At 39.7% G+C, this 21051-nt stretch overlaps 1 protein-coding gene across 7 annotated transcripts in view; it reads right to left on the reverse strand.

The window, feature by feature from the left end:
• Positions 1-21051, reverse strand: part of Ica1 (islet cell autoantigen 1) — a 144912-nt gene that overhangs the window by 26718 nt on the left and 97143 nt on the right. For all 7 annotated transcript variants that reach the window (XM_069996566.1, XM_069996567.1, XM_069996564.1 and 4 more), the window contains 4 exons: positions 19175-19300; positions 17737-17835; positions 4293-4387; positions 2345-2397 (listed from right to left, as the gene is read on the reverse strand). In XM_069996566.1, the coding sequence (XP_069852667.1) occupies positions 2345-2397; positions 4293-4387; positions 17737-17835; positions 19175-19300 (373 nt within the window). The remainder of the gene's footprint in view (positions 1-2344; positions 2398-4292; positions 4388-17736; positions 17836-19174; positions 19301-21051) is intronic.

Genomic DNA, 21051 nt, shown 5'->3' on the forward strand with positions numbered 1-21051 from the left:
AATTTATGTGATGCAGACCAACAAGTCTCCTGACTATAATGATATTGATAATAACCTTTAACTTTATAGACCTGGTTAAAATGGAAATAACTGACTATTTAATGAAAGAAACCAGTTTGAAAAGGATGAATATGACATACTGGGAAAGGCAAAAATATGGAAACAGTGGAAAGACCAGGGCCTGGGGGAGGGTGAGAGGAACAGGTGAAGCATGGGGCACCGGAAGGCAGGGGAAACATTTCCTATGACGCTATAATGGTATGGACACATCATTTTACATTTTAATACACATAAAATATACAACACCAAGAATGAACCCTAGGCTCATGGATTCTAACAAATATACCATATGCTGGTATAGGATGAGACAGAAGCAGAGTTTATTCATCTGTGGGCTCACGAAGTACATGGGAAATCTCTGCCTTGCATTCGATTATGCTGTGAACTAAATCTGCTCTAAAGTAAAAAAATTGTGTGTGTATCAACACACATGTATATTCATACAATAGAACAGCCTTAAAATTTGGTTTGCTCATGCGTTAATTAGACTTCCTATAGGTCACAGAATAAAAGGCAGAGGCCATTTCAGTATACTAGATTCTATCCTGTGTATATATGCATTTAAAACAAGGTGACAGTCATATTTACAATCTTAAAATGTGATGCACACACCACACCCAATTATACTGTACAAGGAAAGAGAAAGTAGGCATTTTCTCCTGTATATGCATATGTTGTAAAATATACAGAGATTTGTAACTTGTATACAATTATCAACTAGAGTTTACCTTTTTATCCCACACAGAACTAAATTTATTCTGTCCAGTAACCCTGATTTCCCAAACACTTATGATTCACATGTAGGCTCACTGAGGGACATAGAGGGTAGAGGCTTAGATCTATATAGACAGAGCTCTTCCATGGCCTGTAGTAAGATTAGAGCCAGCCTCTCCACAACTTGTTCTCTTCTTGTGCTCCACAATGTAGCTCTTCTGACTTTTGGTTGATCCTTCCTAGCTCACAAACTATTGCCTAGGCTGCTTCTTTTGCAATGACAATCTTGTAATAGAACTGGGGTTTAGCTTTTGCCCCATCCCTTAAAACAGGTGAGGCTCAGAGCCCTGTACTTTCCCGGGGTAACTCTCTCCAAAGTTGGAGTTGCCTGACTGTGTGATTATTAGGTTACCATCTGCTTCTCCTTTTGACTGTGAGCACCATCCTGGAAGGATCTGAATATATGTGTGGCACCACTATCTGCCTGGAGCCCAGTGCCGTGCCTGGCAGAGGACGCCCTCAGTGAACATCTGCTGAACAAATGGACAAGTCCACGAGTATTGAAGGCACACACAAGCAGGAGCAGATGACAGGAAGCCAGGCCCTGAAGGCAAAATAGTGAGCTGCTTCTGTTTTTCCTGTTGTTTTATTCTCTGTTAAAAGGATGATATCAGAAAAGCAAATGGATGAATGGAGTAGGGGAAGTGTCAGTTGGTTTGGAAGACAGGACAGAAGAGGATGGTAGAGAGGGGAGGTTCTAGCACCTGTTTTGTAGCCTGCCATCTTGTGAAAAGGCGGCCTAAGCACAGGGTTACACAGGGCAGGATGGATGTGTTCCCCGCAGAGCCTGGCTTAAGAGGGTTCACAACAATTGTAAAATGCTCCCCTGCAGCTCTGAGGGTCTTGGGGCTGAGGGTGAAAGTTTTGGCACCATGATTCTCATCTACCCTCACCCTTTATGTGACAGTGCAAAAGACAAGAGATAGCATAGCAGGAAGCCCTTCTCCTCAAACTGTGCCATTTTTTAATGCTTTGACCCCCCTTCTTGGGGTTCACTTGCGAGACCAGGTAACACTAATTACAAGCAGGCTGAAGAGCTACCTGACAGAGCAGAATTGGAGTCTTATTGACCTCTTTAACAATGACCAACACTAACCTACAAATCCTAAGGTCTACACAGTCTGACGTAACAGCAAAGTTATCTTCCTAAGAATATCTCCACAGCACATGTGGCAGTTAGGACTGGTCAAGGCAATGGCAGCAGCCTTATAAGCTGTTGTGGAAAGAAATACCTTTCTTCAGGTCCTACTTATAGCTGCTCCCTGAAAGGTGGCTGCCATTTTTCTGCTTCAAAATATACAGCATCTCTCAGTAATGCTATAGGGTTTATTGTAGGGCTGACATCATTAATGTTTAAACAATTACATTTGAAACTGTAGGATAAATTAATACAGTCTTTTCTCAACTGCAAATGAAAGCATTTGTTAAAAAAAGAAAATGAATGGACTACTGAGTATCAAATTGTACTTCATAAATTGTATTCACTTCAAACTGAAAAATCACAACTTACTCTTAAAACTGGAGGATTCGTTGATCTGGTTTTCATCTTCTAATGAAATTAATCTTAAAATAAAAAGAAAGGTTAGCCACCACATTCTGCAAATGTTATATTTATGCGATGGTTAGTTTTCAGTACAACTATTATTACAGTTACAGCAACATACACAGTGGGCAGAGAGAACAATCAATATAGAATCATTTACACGGTATATATTTTCTAGCACCAAGATCATCTCTACCTGATATTTCTAAACAAAATTCCTTTAATTTTTTTTTACTGTCATTTTAAATTATCTTGCCTTTTGAGCTTTTTGTTGCTGCTTTTGTTTTTCCAGAACTAGTATTTGAACTCTACTGCCTATGCCTGTGTTCTCACTTTTTTGTTCAAGGTTAGCACTTTACCATTTGAACCACATCTTTACTTCCAGCTTTTTTGGGTAAGCAGAAATCAGAGACTCTTGGATTTGTCTGCTTGGGCTGGCTTTGAACTGGGATTCTCAGATCTCAGCCTCCAGAGGAGCTAGTTTATGATTGTGTCATAACTTGCCTTTTAAGCTTTTAAATATAATTTACTAAAACACTTGAAATCTGAAAATAAGTTGAGAAGCTTATGGTTGGTTCCCTTTGAGTAAAGGTGAGTGCTTGATTTTGATTGTATTAACTCATTTGGTAAAGAGAAGATGTTGGTCCTCACTCTGGGCTCAGCCTTTTACCACACATGGATCAGACCCTTAACATCCATAAGCCTCTCCTCCAGCCTTTACATACTGGGGAAATGCCTATAATGAACATTCAGGGTGAGCATGAGAATGAGTTGCTTACACAGAACATTTAGCACTGGGCCTAGAAGAACTTAGTAGGTGCTCACTAAAGGATGTCTAACATTATTATTCTTATCAGGAATAAGTTAAATACATTTCCCTTAAAGAGCCAATCAGGTTGGATCCACATCACATTTTGGAGTTTGTTAGACAATGGGAACTTGTCTTCATTCTGTGCTAGAGAATTTTCTAATATTTGCTGAAAGAGAGTAGAGAGAATAGAGAGGTAGAGAGAGAGAGAGAGAGAGAGAGAGAGACAGACAGACAGACAGACAGACAGACAGACAGAGACAGAGACACAGAGACAGAGAGAGACAGAGAGAGACAGAGGGAGAGACAGAGAGTGCTAATATTGGTAGCAGATATTTCTATGGAACAAAAACATATCTGAAATTTTATTTAGAAGTATGGTAACAATATAAGTCTATTTCTATCATAAAATGGTCATCTAAATTTTGTGATGTGTAGAGAAGTAATAGTGAAAGGGGCCAAGGTCAGTGGCAATTTTGCTTTCCTAGGCCAGTTCAAACAGCAATCGCATTCCTGTGAGCTATTACATTGCCATAGAAAAATGACACGCATTCACCAATTCACATTTAACCCTCCTTCTTGTTGGATGGGGTGAGGAACTGTGTGCCATTGGTGTTGCAAAGTTCACAGGGAGGTTTCTAATGACCCAGGCGACTGCTTTGTTTACACAGAGGTAAGGCGTGGAGGGGGGGGCAGTCACTTCCTGCACTGGGACCTGTTCTCCAATTCTCAGAGGAGAAAACAGTCTGAGCAGTGAAGACAAAAATGTCACAACCCAGCATTTTTGTAGGCTAACAGTTCAGTCTGATGTGTATTACCAAGGCAATTTCCTAAATTGCCAGCTTCTACAAGAAAAGCCAGGGATTTCTTGTCTAATACAGCATCTTGTGAGTGGGAGTGACCACAGGACCAGACAGGATTCATAAATCCACAAATCGGGGGCTGAGACACAAGACAGGGAGCCAGGCACTGCGGGGGACTGTGTGAAAACTTTGGAGGCCACCAGCCATGGTTCTCAGGAAGGGGGATGGTCACTCTGGGTGGAGTACTCGAATGGACTTGGCCAGTGAGGATGTGGGAAGCCATGAGCAGAGGCCTGGGACTTACTGACTGGGCTCCTGCACTGATGCTCCTGTGCCTTCCTGCTGGGTAATCTTCTTTTCTTCTTTCTCCACTAGTTTCTTCATAGGGTCTTGTAAGCTCTTGATCATGAGTCAGGAATGATAAAAGTAGAAGAAGATAAAGACAAAAAGAAGAAAAGGAAAAAAGGGGATGGGGGGGGAAGAGAAAAGTTACCAATAAAATACTCCACTGCCACAGGTCCCAGAAATCAAACCTTGAGTCAGACGTCTTGGGAGGTGGCTTTAAACCAAACAAGTGGACAGAAATGCAATTTACTACAGCAAAGCAACAATGTTCTCAGGGCCATCCAAGAAATACTAGCTTATAAAGGAGAGTAGAGTTGCCTCTAGATTTATGTTTTCCCTTCTGTGATAAGTTGTGCAAAAGAAGGTCTTTTGGCTATTGCTAGCTTTATTTTCCAACTTCAGCATGTAGCTAAGATAAACATTCTGTTCTGCTTGCGGCCCACACACTGACAAGAGGAGAAGCTTCCTCCACCACTAAAGATGAGGCAATTCCATTTTATTTTTAATTTTGTTTGCTGTTTTGCAATTTAAAAACCACTTTCGAAAATAACCGAAAACAAAATCTTTTTTAAAAAAACCCAAAATAGTATCTTAACACATTCTGACAACTTAACTCCCACAAATGGACAGAGCAGGTGCATCTAAGTATTTCTAGATTAAAAACAGTCTTTTTTTTCTTATGGCACATCATTTGTTGAAGTTAAAACTGTTTTCAAGGTTTAGTAAATATTTTAAGACATAATTATTTGAAAGCAAGTTCCTACAAACTGTATACTACTGACAAAGACCTAGGGAAAAATATTTCTTTAACAGCTGGATAAGTATAATGAGTTGCACACACACATACGCGTGTGCGAGCACACACACACACACACACACACACACACACACATACAATCTCTATTTCCAGCCCTAATTAAAATACAAATTTATAAATACAAAGGAGACATCTCAAGATATGTATCCTTATTTTATTCTCAGGACTACTAAAAGTGCAGATTTTCATCCTCTGGACGTTCACCTGTCTGCCTCCTTCATGTGTTTCATTTCCTACTTATAACACTGAGAGACTGGCAGATCTCATGGCAAACTAAGATTGATGAGTAATAGCTGGCTAAGGCCTGAGTGAGTATGCAGTTAAGCTGTGTCCACACAGAGTAGGGCTGTGGCTGACTTTGGAGTCTGCCATGGACACCAGATGGACAGAGACCTTACCCTGCTAATTGCCAGCGTGGTTTCAGTCTATACTGAACTAAATTTTCCAAAAACACCCATGCCCTCATGCTACTCTTACTTCAAGAAATTATAATTGTTCCTTATTTATTTCTACTTTTAATCTACAAACTCATCTGGCTGACCTAAAAGATATTCTGAACTATGATTCTCAATCTGAAATGTCTCTTCAGTCTTCTGGGAGCTTGTTGCTCCCTTCTTTTCTTTATGCAACTTCAAAAGTCCTGTCTTTTTAAAGCACAGATCAATTACCACAATTTTCCACAGAGCTTTATTAAGCATGCCAAATGCAACCAATTCCTTCGAACTCCAAGTAACATTTTACAATCTCATTAATACCCAATCATATTTATCGCATATTGTTTTTCTCTCAAAACTACTTTTTAATTAATAACAGAACCAAATGAAAAATTGTGAAAAATATAAAAGGTAAAAAATATTCATAATTCCATTTCCATAGAATGATAATTGTTTTCATATAGTTCTCTTTCTTAAGAGCTCAGAGTATTGGTAGAAATTGAATTAGTAGATCTATGTATTTTATAGACATTGTATTTCTCTCTCTCTCTCTCTTTTTATTTTCATGGTCCTGGGGCTTGAACTCAGAGTCTGGACTCTGTCTCTAAGCCTCTTTGTGCTCAAGGCTAATGCTCTACCACTTGAGTCACAGCACCACTTCTGGCCTTTTCTGAGTAATTTATTGGGGTTAAGTCTCACAGACTATTTGACCCGGGCTGGCTTTGAACTGAGAGCCTCAAATTTCGGCCTCCTGAGTACCAAGGATTACAGGTGTAAGCCACCAGCTTCCAGCTTCTGTATTTCTTCTTAAGCAATAGAATTTGTATAGGTTTTCATAGTCAGATTATTAGACCTGGGGAGTATAGAATGATTGCATGTCTTGAGCATTTAGTATTAAATTAAAATGTTGAATTAATTGTTGGCAAATGAATGCACCAATATTCTAAAGTAGGATCAAGGTTTTCTCTGAGTACATATCCTTTGATTAGATTTCTGAAACATTTTAGTTAAAACATATCTATCTATAAGGTATTCCTATCATTTTTAATGACTCCCTATTTTGTTAGTATGTTCACTCAACTAATAGTTTTTGAGCACCAACCAAGACAGACAAAATTATCAGCTCTTGATGGACCTAGATAGATAATTTAAATACAGAGATGGAAAGTGACTGGGTCATTATCTCATTGAACAGGATGTCTTCTCTTGGAAGTGACACTTCAACTGAGAGCTAACTGACACAGAGTCAGCCTTGTGTAACTCTCAGAGAGGAGAGCACCGTAAATGCAAAGGCCCAAAGGTTGGAACAGTGTGGTTTATTTGAGGAACAAAGAGGATGCCCTGGGCACTGTGGTGTGCTTGGCCAGCGGCTAGGTCTCACGAGATGGGATAAAAAGGCCAGCAGGGTCACACAAGGAGAATATTTGCCCCATTGGCTTCATCACACTCTTTTGCTGTTTCTGTCTCTAATGACTAAACACTAAATGCTATACATGATCCTCAGCTTGTATCCTAGACTGAAAGAGAAAAAAAATGCTACCTAGGACAGTATTAGAACATATGAGACAAGGTATATGGATTACAGATAGTCATGATTTTTTAAAATATATCTTAAAGCATCTGGTAAAAAGTGGAGGAGTGAGAGAGGAAAGGGAGATTCAGAAATGTATAGTCATGAGCAGTTCATCAAATGTCAAGAACATACTCTGTATAATTGATCTGCCAGTCACAGTATAATATTTATACACACAAACACTAAAGAATTCTTATTCCCCACAGACCGGTCCAACTCTGGGAGTATTTGCGGCTAATGTTCTGTGAATCTCAGGATTCACTTTTAGATTCTGTGACACTAGTCCAGCCAGGCCTCCAGGTTTGCTCAATTATCTTCTCTTGTGTTCCATTTTTAACAGTCAACCCCAGGCAGGGCTAGGACTTGTCTGCTTCAGAGGCTGCATCAAGCCGCCACAGCCCTTGCCTAAAGCCTCAAGATGCTCTTGACAGCTCCATGGTTATCATCCTAGCTGTCTCCAGCCTGACCTCCCCTCCTGACCACACTTGAGCAGCTCTCAGACAATCCCTTTGTAATGTAAACCACTCATTCCTTCTTTTCAAGCCCTTCCCCAGTTGGGCCATTAGCAGGGGCTCAATTGTGGGCTCCCTGTCACCACCATCACAGTTAAGATCCTATTGTGCTTGCCCAACAGAATGGCTGCAGTTCCAATTGCTACTTTAATTTATTATTAATAATTCCTCTGACAATCACTCCTCTTCCTGCACCGCCATTATTCCTATAACTACTTGATTTCTGCAGCTCAAGAGGGGTTCAATATTTGCTTGTTGGTTAATAAACTGATGTAGGTAGGTTAAACAAACAAACAAAAAAGATCTTTTTGGCTAGGAAATTAAAAGGCTCAAGGGAATCACATGGAGGAGATTTTAAAACCTCAAGCAAAATTAATATGAGCACGTAAGCTTATTTATTAAATATTACAATTCTGAATCAAGGAGAATCTGTGTATGTTCACATACTCACACAGTAGTTTCACTGAGATATAACCTACATCTCATAAAAATCCAAACATTTCTGGAGAGTACAAATCAATAATTTATAAGATATTCACTGAGTTATGCAACCATTACCATGATACATTTTAGGACATTTTTAAGGATCATTTCTTGAAGCAAGAGTTTTTAGCTCAAATTAACAAGGCTAAATACTCTTCTAAACAGAAAGGAAAGAACATCATCACACATGGAACTTGTTTCTTGCAAAAGATGGTATACACGGTAGACTATAAGAAGGCTAAGGAGAAGGCTGGAAGGTCATGGAGGGCAAATCTTGCTCCCCATCTTCCTGGCAAATTAGTTCCTGGGTGTGACAGTCAGATACCGGACATTCTGTAGGATAGACAGCACTCTACCTTAAAACCTTAAAGGGTGGGAGAGGGGGTAAGAGGTGAATACTTCAGATTATTTTGAAGTCCACCAGTCATCTGAAAACCTTTAATCCTACATCATCCGTAAACGTCAGAGGTGACAGTATTTTCTGTGTGACATAAACACCTGCTCAGACATGAATAGAAGAGGTCTGGGGCCTCTGTACTGAAGCAGCAGCTATCAGTTGGAACCATTTCCAGTCACTGGCTGATGGAAGCCACATTTGAATCCAGGCCCAGAAAAGAAAACTCCAAAGCATTTCATTTTGAAACCCCAAGCCCTCTTGGCTCTGTATTAAAATTGCCTGCGAAGATCATGTGTGATAGCAGAAAGCGCACAGCATCATCTAAGACGGAAAGGTTCTCTATGGAGTAAAAGAGTGTTTTTAGGCTAAGTAATTTCTCTCTATGAAGGCTGCACAGATATGCTAATAGTTTCCATCAATGCTTAAATGGTTTCAGGAACCAAACACACAATATATAAGATTGGCCTGACAGAGGAAACTGCAGACCCAGCTTGCAGAAGTGTCTTAGAACGGAAACAGCTTAATATAATAAAGGGAGTTACTACTTCCTGTATTAGGAAAATAAAAGCAACAGCTACATGCATCTGAATGAGAGCAAAACTACTTAGCAAAACACATTTCTCAGACAAAAGGCCAGCAGCCAAAGCTAATAACCTAAATTTAATGTCTAACTCAGACAACTAAGTAACATTTCCTCTAATCTTTAATTAGGATACTTAATTTTCTTATGCTACTTTCCATTAATTAGACCGTATGCATACAAAGGTGCCAAATAATTGTTAATAGAAGAAAATAAAAGTGCTTAAAATAGGCAGGCATAGTTCAAAGCTGCTGAACTCAGTTGGATGTGTATATGTTTGTGTTTATATAATTAGTAGCACATGAGAAATAAAAAGCAGAGGCCACAATGCATACCAGCCATGCAATTCACGGACATTTAGCACATATGTTCTCCCCCACTCCTGCCAGGCGCTCAGATACATAGAAAGACACCATATTAGGAAGGCTATTAATCTAGGACTAGGAGTAATCTTTTTTTGTTTTTATTTGCCAGTCCTGGAGCTTGAACTATCCCTGAGCTTCTTCTTCTTTTTTTTTTAATCCCTGAGCTTCTTTTGCTCAAGGCTAGCACTCTACCACTTGAGCCACAGCATCACTTCCAGCTTTTTTCTATTTACATGGTGCTGAGGAATCGAACCCAGGGCTTCATTCATGCCAGGCAAGCACTCTACCACTAAGCCATATTCTCAGCCCCTAGAAGTAATCTTGGATTGTACTATAAACAAAAACCCAGGCAAAATTAGAGAAAAGTAATCATAATGAGAAGTACAACATTCAATCTTTGTGTGTGTGGGGGGAAGAGAGGTGGGAGGGGAGGGGCCTTGACCATAAGCTTTTTGCTCAAGGCTAATGCTCTACCATTTGAGCCATGGCTCCACATTTTTGGTGGTTAACTGAGGGATAAAAGTCTCATAGACTTTTTCCCCCAGTGGGTTGGCTTTAAACCACAATCCTCAAATTTTGGCCTCCTGAATAGCTAGGATTACAGGCATAAGCCACTAGTGATAGGCAAAACACGCAATATTATACTTTGAAATAGGATGGCAAATTGATAATGAGAAGGTATCATGGTGTCCTGGAAAAAGATGGTGATTGGAAATAAATCAAATGGTGTTATATGAATATGATTTTGGCTCCTCTGTTTACCTATCTGAACAATGGAGGTATGCCAAGTATACCTTTTGGGGGATATTTGTGAAGAGAAACAGTGGATGCTTTTATAGAGTATCAAGCTCATAATAAGCACTTAAAACAAGCTTTGGTGTGGTTGACTGAGAAAGATCTTAATGAGAGTCTGATTTTCAGTATTCCGTTTTCATACTAAATCCCGAAGTTATTACCCTCCCCCATCTATCTCTCCTTCTTCCCCTTTTGGCCAGTCATGGGGCTTGAACTCAGGACCTGGGCGCTGTCCCTGAGCTCTTTTGCTCAAGGTTAGCGTTGAATTGGTTAATTGGAGATAAGAGTCTTATGGACTTTTCTGCCCAAACTGGCTTCCAATCACAATCCTTTGATCTCAGCCTCTTGAGTAGCTAGGATTATAGGCTTGAGCCACTGGCTCCCAGTTTAAACTTCTCTTTGAATTTTCACAAAATAGGGATAAACTCTGTGTGCCTGATTTCCTGACATAGAATGGGAAACTCAGAGAGGTGAAGTAACTTGCTTCAGGTCATTCAACCTTAAATAAGTAGAAGCAATATTTAAATCTAGGTCTTTAAAATCCTATAACTTATCAAGAAAAGGTCTTGAAGAGCCAAGCCAAGGACATTTCCTAAACTCTCTTTTGAATGAGAAGTGCTGAGGAAATAAAGATTCCATTCACTTTCTAAGAGAGCAGTCCCATGGGCTCCCAGGTATCTGAGGGACTGCCAGAGAAATTATAGTTTCCACCTACAAACACTTCAAAGTGTTCATTTTAATTGGGAGTTTATAGTTGTACTTTTCAAAGGTGGCACTTCTTTCTCCTGCCCACCTGCCTCACAGCCAGAAGTAAGTGTGGGAAACAGTGCATAGCAGGTTGGAAAATGCCTAAACTTTTCCCCAGAACTACCACACACTGCATGTGGCCTTGGCAAATCGTTAGACTTCTCTGAGGTCCACTTTACTCATTTGAAACAATGAGAACAAGATCAAAGATATCTAACATCCTGAAGTTAATTTGGGGGCTACAATATGGTACTTTCAGTATGTCCGTGCTGAATCTAACAGTGTTATTAATTACAGTACTGACTTGGGAACATTAGAGTCACATATCTAGTATGACCAACTCTCCTAGCCATTATTTCAATTGGCCCTTAGCAGACGGTCTGGCACAGTGGTAACATTTTTGCTTTCCCCTAAAAGAATAAAATTGGAAGAAGGAAAGACCCATGTCATTGGGATGAGGGCTGGGTGACCAGCTGCCTAGAGAACTAATGCCAATCACCATAAGGCAGGGATGAACAAATGTCAGCCACACCACCTCAAATTTCAGTGATGGCGTTGGTCAGCTCATCTATTATTCCATCCTCCCCAGTGACCTGGATGCATCCCAGATCGCTGTTTCCAATGATTTGGCCCCGGGTAGTTTGGGAAAACAAAACAAAACAAAAATCTTCGCTAAATGCCCTGTAGAGTAATGACACACAGAGAAAATTTGAAGTCTAAAAGGATATTCTGGATGTTTGCCATGAGCAATTGCCTTGTTGGGACTAGTCACTAAAATAGAATCATGAGGATATTTACCCAGTTTTCATAAAAACTATTATGGCTTTATTTTCAAAGCAAGTAACTACAGAGCCATGTTGACCTGTCGGGAAATGTTCAAATGATTAACTGAGAAATGTGGAGGTGGGGGGAAGAAAGCTGCTAGGCACACCAATTTTAAGAAAAACAAAATTTAGAAAAGTATGCTTTGTTGAATTTTCAAGCCAAAAGCATTTGGGTCTCAAAAATGATGTTCTGTATAACAGAGCTGAGACCTACACCACAAGAGAGCAAAACGGAAATGCGAGCACAGCTGTTTCAACCGTTATTTTTGAACATGCTCAGAGTTATGTTTTCAAATTCAGGTTTCCTTAGAGTTAAAAATCTTGGCACTGATCAAGAGCCAGTTGTAAAGCCAAATTGCATGTGTTAGAAGAAGCCCTGTTGCAGAGATGGCAAGCCTCCTGCCTTTCTGGCTTGCAGGCGAGCCCAGCCCTCTTCCTTCCCTGGTGGGAACGGTGTAAGCCAGGCCCAGGGTTGTAGGACAAGTTTGGGAACAGAGCTGTCAGAGAGTCTGTGAAAGCCAAGTAGGGAGTGGGCTGGGTACCCTCTGGGCAGGTCTGGTTGAGACTTCTTAGGTACTCCATTCTCAGCCTGGCTTATGAAACTCACATAAATCGAACTGTCTCAGATGAAAATGGTAAGACAGTAACTCAAACCGGACTACTGAACCAAGCTACTTCATAATGTGTCCTGTATGTCTACTCTCAATGGCTGACTTCTGGATCTATTACGTAAGTCAATGGAGCCTTCACCAGGAATGTCACATCACTCCCATCTTAACCACTTCCTGGTCACTCTTATCATTTACACTACCATCTCAACAACCTTGTTGCCACCTTTACCACCACCCCCACCACCACCCCCCCCCCACCACACTTTCATTACCATCACCTCTCTCACCACGACTGTCATACAGCTATGTATGGCAGACCTGGCATAACCAGATCTGGCTGGCTCCCGAGCTATGCCTTTACTTGTTTTGCTTTATCCTAGAACCAGAGAACACAAAAAAAATTGGTGTTCTGTCCATACTACTGGATTGCATCACAGGAATGTATTTTGCTACTAGCCATTTTTCACTGCATTCAAGCACTCTGTCTTTAAAAATGCAAAAATAGACACTGGATGCAGTGACTCATACTTGTAATCCCAGATGCTTGGGAGACAGAGATAAAAGACAGAGGTGTGAGGCAGCCCAGCCCCCCCCCCCAAAAAAAAAGTGTTCTTAAGACTCCATCATCTCAACCACTAAAAGACCTGGGGCATGATGGTGCACACCTGTCATACCAGATGGATGGGAAGTATGGATAGAACCGTGGTCCTGGCTAGCCCAGGAATAATTTGAGACTATTCAAAAAACAAGTAGCATAAAAAGAGCATAGCTTAAACAGTACACTGCATGCCTAGCAAGTTTAGACCCCAGTAGTCTCCCTCAACCCCTAAATGTAGTGAGCTGTGGTGGTGCACATCTGTCCCTGCACTTGGTAGGCTGGGATAGCAAGATCAAAAGCTGGAAGCCATTTGGGCTACACAATGAGACCCTATCTCTAACAAAACAAACAAATACAAATGCAGAAAGATATGCCTCCCCCTCAACCAGTCTCCAGAGGGTGTGTCCACCAGTACTGATCACCCAATCCCCACTTCTTTCTAAACAAGCCCAATTCAACACATCACTAGCCTGTCAGAGGAGGAAATGGTCACTGACACAAATAGAACTTTATAGAGTTTGCCAGGAAAAATCTGCTTGATTCTTTTTTTTTTTTTTGAGTCCAGTCGTGGGGCCTGAACTCTGGGCTTGGGCGCTGTCCCTCAGCTCTTCAGCTCAAGGCTAGCACTCTACCACTTGAGCCACAGCGCCATTCCGGCTTTTTTCTTTTTGCTTATGTGGTGCTGAGGAATCGAACCCAGGGCCTCAGGCATGCAAGGCAAGTGCTCTACCACTGAGCCACTTTCCCAGCCCTCTGATTGATTCTTAAAGGCTATTTCTAACTTTTGGGGCTGGTGCCTGTTCTGCATCCATGGAGAAATGTATGTTACATCCTAGAAGGATGAAGGAAACACAACCACATCCGAAGGTTGGCAATTTAAGACAGGCTACTACTCTCCTAATAAGATGGAATTTCATTTAGTTCCTTAAAAATGTTTTAAACCCTTAGTCTAAATTACTCTCTCAAAAAAGGGACAATGCTTCCAAGATCTGGAAAGTAACATTCTATTCCTATCCCTGGGACTTGATAATTTCTACCATGTGAAATTATTCCCAGATGATTTAGAATCAGTGTAAAATTAATACTTTAATGATAATTCATGCAAAGTATGTAGCAAGGAATCAGTGTTTGTTGTTTGGAAATATAAGATCAAGAGAGTACTTCTTTTATTGGAAACCAATCAGAAAACAGCAATTCCACTTTAAAACTGAGTTGTTACAATTACAGGTTACTTAAAAAATATTTTAAAGTGTCAAGGCTTTTTCCATATAGCCAAGTGCTACAAAAATCTATCACAAAAATAAAATAATGAAGAATTTTGTCCATATAGGTAGATTCAATATAATCATATCATGTCCAGGCAACAATGCAATAACTTAATCCCAAAATCACAACAACCACTTAGAAGTTTTGCAGGTTGTATGAGGGAGAGGCTCAGTTTGCTTCTGAAATGTAATCATTCTGTAAAAAAACCTTTTATGAGCTGAGTGCTGGTGCCTGCAATCCTAACAACTCAGGTGGCTGAGATCTGAGAATCACAGGTCGAAAGCCAGACTGAGTAAGAAAGTCCATGAGACTTATCTCCAATTAACTATCAAAGAGCCAGAAGTAGAGCCATGCCCCAACTGGTAGAGGATCAGCCTTGAGAGAAAAAGCTGAGGGATAGTGCTTAGATCCAGAGTTCAAGCCCGAGTACTGGCACAAAACAAATCAAAACAAAAACCAAAAACCTGCAAAACAACCCTATTATGTACTTCTTAAAGAACGAGTCATTTGAAGAAAACTTTGAACTTAACAGCATGAGATACATCTCTGTAACTCAGCCGCAAAAGTTCCCCTCTTAACAGGATATACCAAATGTTTAACACATTAATTATCATCCTTCATCAAGCATAAAACAAACAGTCAGGAAATACAGCTGCAGTGGCACAATTACCAACACTCAGAATACACCCTGAAGCAAAGAAAACAAATGGCTTGCTTTTCATTAACAGAGCTTGGCAACTCTCTCCAAAGACAATGTTTTCTTTCCAGTCAGAGTCCCAAAAGGCATTTAAGGGGCTATTTGCTTACGTAAACCCAGAGAACAAATTAATCCTGAAAACATTTATTTAAATTTCAAAATATCCATGATTGTAGACAGTGCCATCCCCAAATTACATGTATTAAAAGAAAGCTTAATAAAATAAAAATCTTATGAATATAGGATATGTATTTTTTAAAGAATGTTGGCATAAGAGGACAAGGAATTCAAATATCCTCATTCTTGACCATGATATATAAGGCATTCATAGTTTTTATTTTCATGTTTGGTGGCAGACAATTTGATATGCAAGTACCTCCATTTATAAAACAAATAGTGACTAGTGTATAATAGGATTTGATTATGTCATCTTGGAGTCTATATAAAATAATTAATTTTCTGCTTGAAAACACTAGTGTGTCATACTGAAAACCTAGATAAATAGCTATAGTGTATTTGATGCTTAATAGATGCTTAATATTACTATAATACCATTATACATTAACAGATACATGACTCCTACTAAGATTATAAATAAAGTATGCGCTATTGTTTTAACTATAATTTAAAGAAGGCTCTGGGGATATAAAAGGTAATAGTGAGTCATCTGCTCAAAGTAATTGTAATTATATCCTGAGCCATGGCTGTCAAACTTTCACTCAATTCACTGCCCAGAAATCCTCTCACATAATCAGCTTGATCCTCTCTGCAGGGTAAAATAGCATGGCAAAAATTAAGGAGCCATATTTTCCTCAGCGCAGGAGGCCAGGGACACACATATGGGTTCTTCCATGCTTGTGGCACAACTTCAATGTCATGAATTTATGTTGTACTTTATATGCAATAAACTCATAAAGTTCTTGTGAACTGTTCTTAGGGTAGGTGCGATTTCATCTTTCACCCAGACAACTTGTGTTACGTAGAACTGTCCTTCAGAAGACAGCAACCTTCTTTACGAGATACAAGATAAAACCGGATGACTAGAATATGCCTTATGAAAGGTTAGTCTACAGTCTGCTCAGGGTGGGAAAATAATTGTGAACAGCAAGTTAGGATTTTATCCACTCTCCCTTGGCCAGGATGGCAACTTCGGAAGGTGCTGAAAGCAGCAGATCACAGGGAAGAAATGCAGCCCCTACCAATAATAACACTTTGCTTGAGTGACGAAAGCTGCTGACTAATTGTGTGCAGAATGTTTGGACTGGATAAAGAAGGACTAATAAGAAATAAAAGGTCCTTCCTCTTCAGGGCTTACAATTGATAAGAGTATGTATTTGCAACGCAGCATGTCAGTGAGCACCAATGCGCGGGGGCAAGGCGGATTAGGAAGAATAAGTTCGTGGCCAGCTGTCCTAGGTCAGGTGCATCCCAGGACAGGTGAATTCTCTTGGATTCCTCTGGGACCTTCATTTAAGGGAAGGTCTATAAAGATTAGTACTTTTGTAGTTGCAGGGACATAAATACCTCAAAATCAAAGAAGCATTTTAAGGCAAAAAAAGTTTTCTAATGTTTTGATGTATTGTTGTACAAAACACTTACACATTTCCAGAAAAATAAGGCAATTTCAAGGCAAACTTCAGCTAGTTTTTGCTTGATATTTTTCCTTCAAAGATATGACTTGGTTACAAAGTATCCTATTGTTCTCTTGCCATTCTAAGAAGTCTTCTTGGAACCCCAAACCTCTTCCTTATTGATATGCTTTCTTATCCAATAACCACTAAAGAGAAAATAATTCCAATCTGGTTTCAATATTGAGAATAAGACAATGTGCCCATCCATATTCTTTATGAGTGGTTAAGTCCTTGAGTGCCATGTTGTTTTTTCTGTGGGAAAATATTACTGTATAGTAATGGGAAAAAAATCCAACTATATATTGGATGGTATCCTCAGAATAACATATTTTTCAGAAGAGAGGAAAAGACTATACTTTCTTAAGTATTTCTGAATTGACTATTTAAAAAATAGGAATGGTGGTATAGTTAATGGTGCCTGGCATGCATGAGGCCCCGATGCCATCTCTAATAATACCAAAACACAAAATCTAAAAGAAACTGACTCTATGATACTTGGACAGTCTTCACTGAGGCAGTCAAGCAAGTACTTTAAATGAGCAAGACCAATAACTAAGGTTTGAGGTCACCAGAGATCCACCTGCCTGTAATGTGTGCACTAAGGCTCAACGTCTGTGGAATGTAGTGGGTTATTATGGCATTTGATAGGGATGCAGTGTAAAAGACTCTGTCAAGGAGCATGATTCTGTGTGTGTGTGTGCGTGCGCGCGTGTGCACGCATATGTGTGCACACGCACGTGCCAATACTAGGGGGCTTGAACTTAGTGCCTGGGTGCTGTCTCTTAGCTTTGTCCCTCAAGGCTAGTGCTCTATCACTTGAGCCACTGCTCCACTTCTGGATTTTTGGTGGTTATTGGATAAGAGTCTCACATATACTTTTCTTCCTAGGCTGGTTTCAAACTGTAACCCTCAGATCTCAGCTTCCTAAGTAACTAGGATTATAGACGTAAGTGACTGACCTGTTAGAACTTGGGGTCTTGAAATAATAAAGCTCATTGTCACAGACATTGCTTATACTTTAATAGATCTTGACTTTTTATAAAGTGTTTTAATGGCCACTCCAGCCTTCATACCTTCAGGGTGGTGAACTCATAAGGTTGATAACCTCTGAAGCTCTCATGGACGGCTGCCATAGTGTGTGAAGTTTTCTCCCAGAAATGAAGCAGAGTGGTCTATAAAGAGAGACAGGAAATCTACTGATGTTTTAAATGCCCAGAGCTAGTTGTGGGCCCTGTAGAAGTATGCTTCTCTCTAGCTTTCATGGTCCTCTAAAATATAATTTGGACTCATTTCTGCACCCTTTGTTCCCCATGTACTCTGCCCTATGTGCACCTTGTATTTCAGCCAAACTGAAGGCCTCCCACGGCACAGTCTGCTCCTACCACCTGGAACTCTCTCTTCTCCATTTTCTTTGTCTCATCTAATCCGTCCTCCAAAATCCAGTGCTAATCATTAATCTAGCCTTGTGATCATTCAACTGAGTTGATTTCTCCCTCTTCAAACACTAATGGCTTTCTGAGAACTTTATTTCACTTGGTGTACTCTATTCTGTCCTAGAGGTTTGGGAAATACAGTCTGACCTTCCTGTGTCCTACTTCCTAAATGTTAAGTGTTCTGAAAACAAGGAATCTGGTTGTGTTAATTTTTATATCCCCCACAACACCCAGTACTTGACATCCCACACTCAAGTGGAGTTCAATAGCATTATTGATGGACACAAATGTCATGCTGAAGGAACTCAGAGCCTCTCAGGGGAGACAAAATCAAGTACACTGAATAATGACCCTCAAGAAGGAAAGTATGACATGGGATGTAGGCAACAATGCTGGGGCTGGGAAGGTGGCTCAGTGGTAGAGTGCTTGCCTTGCATGCTCAAGGCCCTGGGTTCGATTCCCCAGCACCACATAAGCAAAAAGGAAAAAAGCTGGAAGTGGCGCTGTGGCTCAAGTGGTAAAGTGCTAGCCTTGAGCTGAAGAGCTGAGGGACAGCACCCAGGCCCAGAGTTCAGGCCCATGACCGGACCCAAACAAACAAACAAACAAACAAAAACAATGCTGATGGAGCTGGGGGAGGCCTTTGGTTTGGCTGAAATACAAGGTGCACATAGTGCAGAGTACCTGGGGAACCAAGGGTGAAGAAATGAGTACAAATAATATTTAAGAGGACCATGAAAGTGAGGGAGTTAGAGAGAGAGGTATATGACATTTGGACTGGTATATTAAAAAGAGCAGAATTTGGAAAGGCACAGATAAAGGGGAATAGGCACTCCAAACTGAAGGGACCCCCAAAGTTAATGCAGAGAAGTGGTAAATTCCATTGTATACAAGGGAAGGGCTACTACTAAGCTCAGTTTGATTAAACCACAGAACCTAGAAGCCAGAAATGGGACAAGTAAATTATGAGAAAGACATTCAGAACTTCATAACCTTATGTTCAGTGCAAATGTCAGTTTTATATTATCTAAGCCTCATTCCATTCTTTGATCATTGAAAACAAATAGCACTTTGTTACCTGATACGTTGCTAGCATGTGAGACAAGAGATTGCATCTGCTCGCTCCTAGAAGATCCACTTTTTGACAGACATCCATCTTCAATTTGTCAAAATTTTTTTTTGCAAGGCGTACTTGTGTCTGTACCTAGGAAAGTAAAATGGAATCTCTGAGCCACTCAAACTAGTTAAAATATGTAGGTGAAAAAAAAAGGCCTCTAATAGAAAGTCTTTTACATAAAGAAAAAAAAAACACCTTGGAAAATTCTAGACAAATGAAAAGATCCAACAACATCCGTTTGTAACTTTGTGAAGACCTAGATGAGAGTATAGAAAAATTATCATTTTATAGTAGATGTACCATTCTAGTTATATTTTTCTTAGACAAATGTTAAAATCAAAGGAAGGAGAAATCCTAATTATGGAAGCTAATTTGGAAGCTGATTTCTCATACATCTTTTAACTCAACTTTCCTAATGTTAACATCCTTTATAACATTTTTTAAAATGAGGAAATAATCACTGACACATCTTATTTACTAATCTATATTCTTTATTGGCTCTTACCTGTTTTCCACGAAGGCTCTTCTGTTCCAGGAGCATACCTAAGATTCATCTCAGGCAGTTTCATAGCCTAAAACACTACCTCCTAAAAACTTCTCGATTTTTCTTCCTGATATGTATGCCAGCAATTCCCTATCCATCCCTAAACCGTCTAGTAATTCATAGAAGGAAGGGAGGCCAGAAAAAGACTTGGAAATATTGATTCTATATATTATTTCATAATAAAAATAGCAAGTTTGAAAATCTAATACAGCTACTTTGAAAATTATGAAGTCAAAATTCCCCCCTTCTTTAATCCAGGGCCACCCAAATATATTTGGGCCACTTCTTTTTGTTTTTTAAAATTTTTATTTCATTGTTAAGATGCTGTACAGAGGGGTTACAGTTACATGAGTAAGGCAATGACTACATTACTTATTGATCATTGTTTCCCCTTCCCTTCCTTGTTGTTGTCCCACTATCCGTTCCCTCACCTACCGCCCACACCCCTCCACACCCCACCCACCCCACTGCATGAAGTTGTAAAGCTCATTTCCAATATATTGTCCTGTGGGTATCCTTTGTCCTTGTTTCAGAGTTTTGTTATTCCCCTTGCCCTTCCCAGATTAGACAAATGTATATACAAGATGCAGGGTACCAAAATCAAGTACCTTGACTACAGGGGATATACCATAGGGGGAAGAACAAAACAAAAAAAATCACATAGCACATTTAAAACAATAGCAACAAAGACAGAGTCTTTTGAGGAACCTCCATACTGCTTTCCAGAGTGGTTGAACAAGTTTACACTCCTACCAACATTGTAGTAGGATTCCCTTTTTGGGCAACTTATTTTCAAATCACTTTATTGAGGTAATAATTAACAGGTAAAAAGCTGTATATATTTAATGTATTCAACTTGATGAGTTCAAATATTAACTTATCTCAGATAATTCGTGAAGTTGTAGTTAATAAATGGGAAACTGAATGCAAGTAATAACTGACTCAGTAATGATCTTCTATTATAATCTTTTATCATAAGATACCAGGTGGTTTTGAAAATGTATATGTTTGATTTTTAGTTTTATGTTTTTGGTGTGGGGGATAGAACCTAGGTGCACATGAATGGCAGGCAAATACTCTATTTCTGAGCTCCACTCTAGCCTGATAGTCTATTTTGTTCACCATTTTATCACTTGTCAACCTTATATAAAGCAGATACTTTAAACATACTTGCTGGATGGATGAAGATCTTTCTAGGGCCATTTTAAGAAATCCATATTTAAGTATAACCTTTAAAATTTTTCTAAATAAAAGGATTTATTGATTAAAGTAGTTTTGGAATTAATGTTTTTTT

The sequence above is a fragment of the Dipodomys merriami genome, unplaced genomic scaffold, assembly GCF_024711535.1.
Source record: "Dipodomys merriami isolate MVZ:Mamm:240054 unplaced genomic scaffold, mDipMer1.0.p SCAF_5, whole genome shotgun sequence".
Classification (NCBI taxonomy): Eukaryota; Metazoa; Chordata; class Mammalia; order Rodentia; family Heteromyidae; genus Dipodomys; species Dipodomys merriami.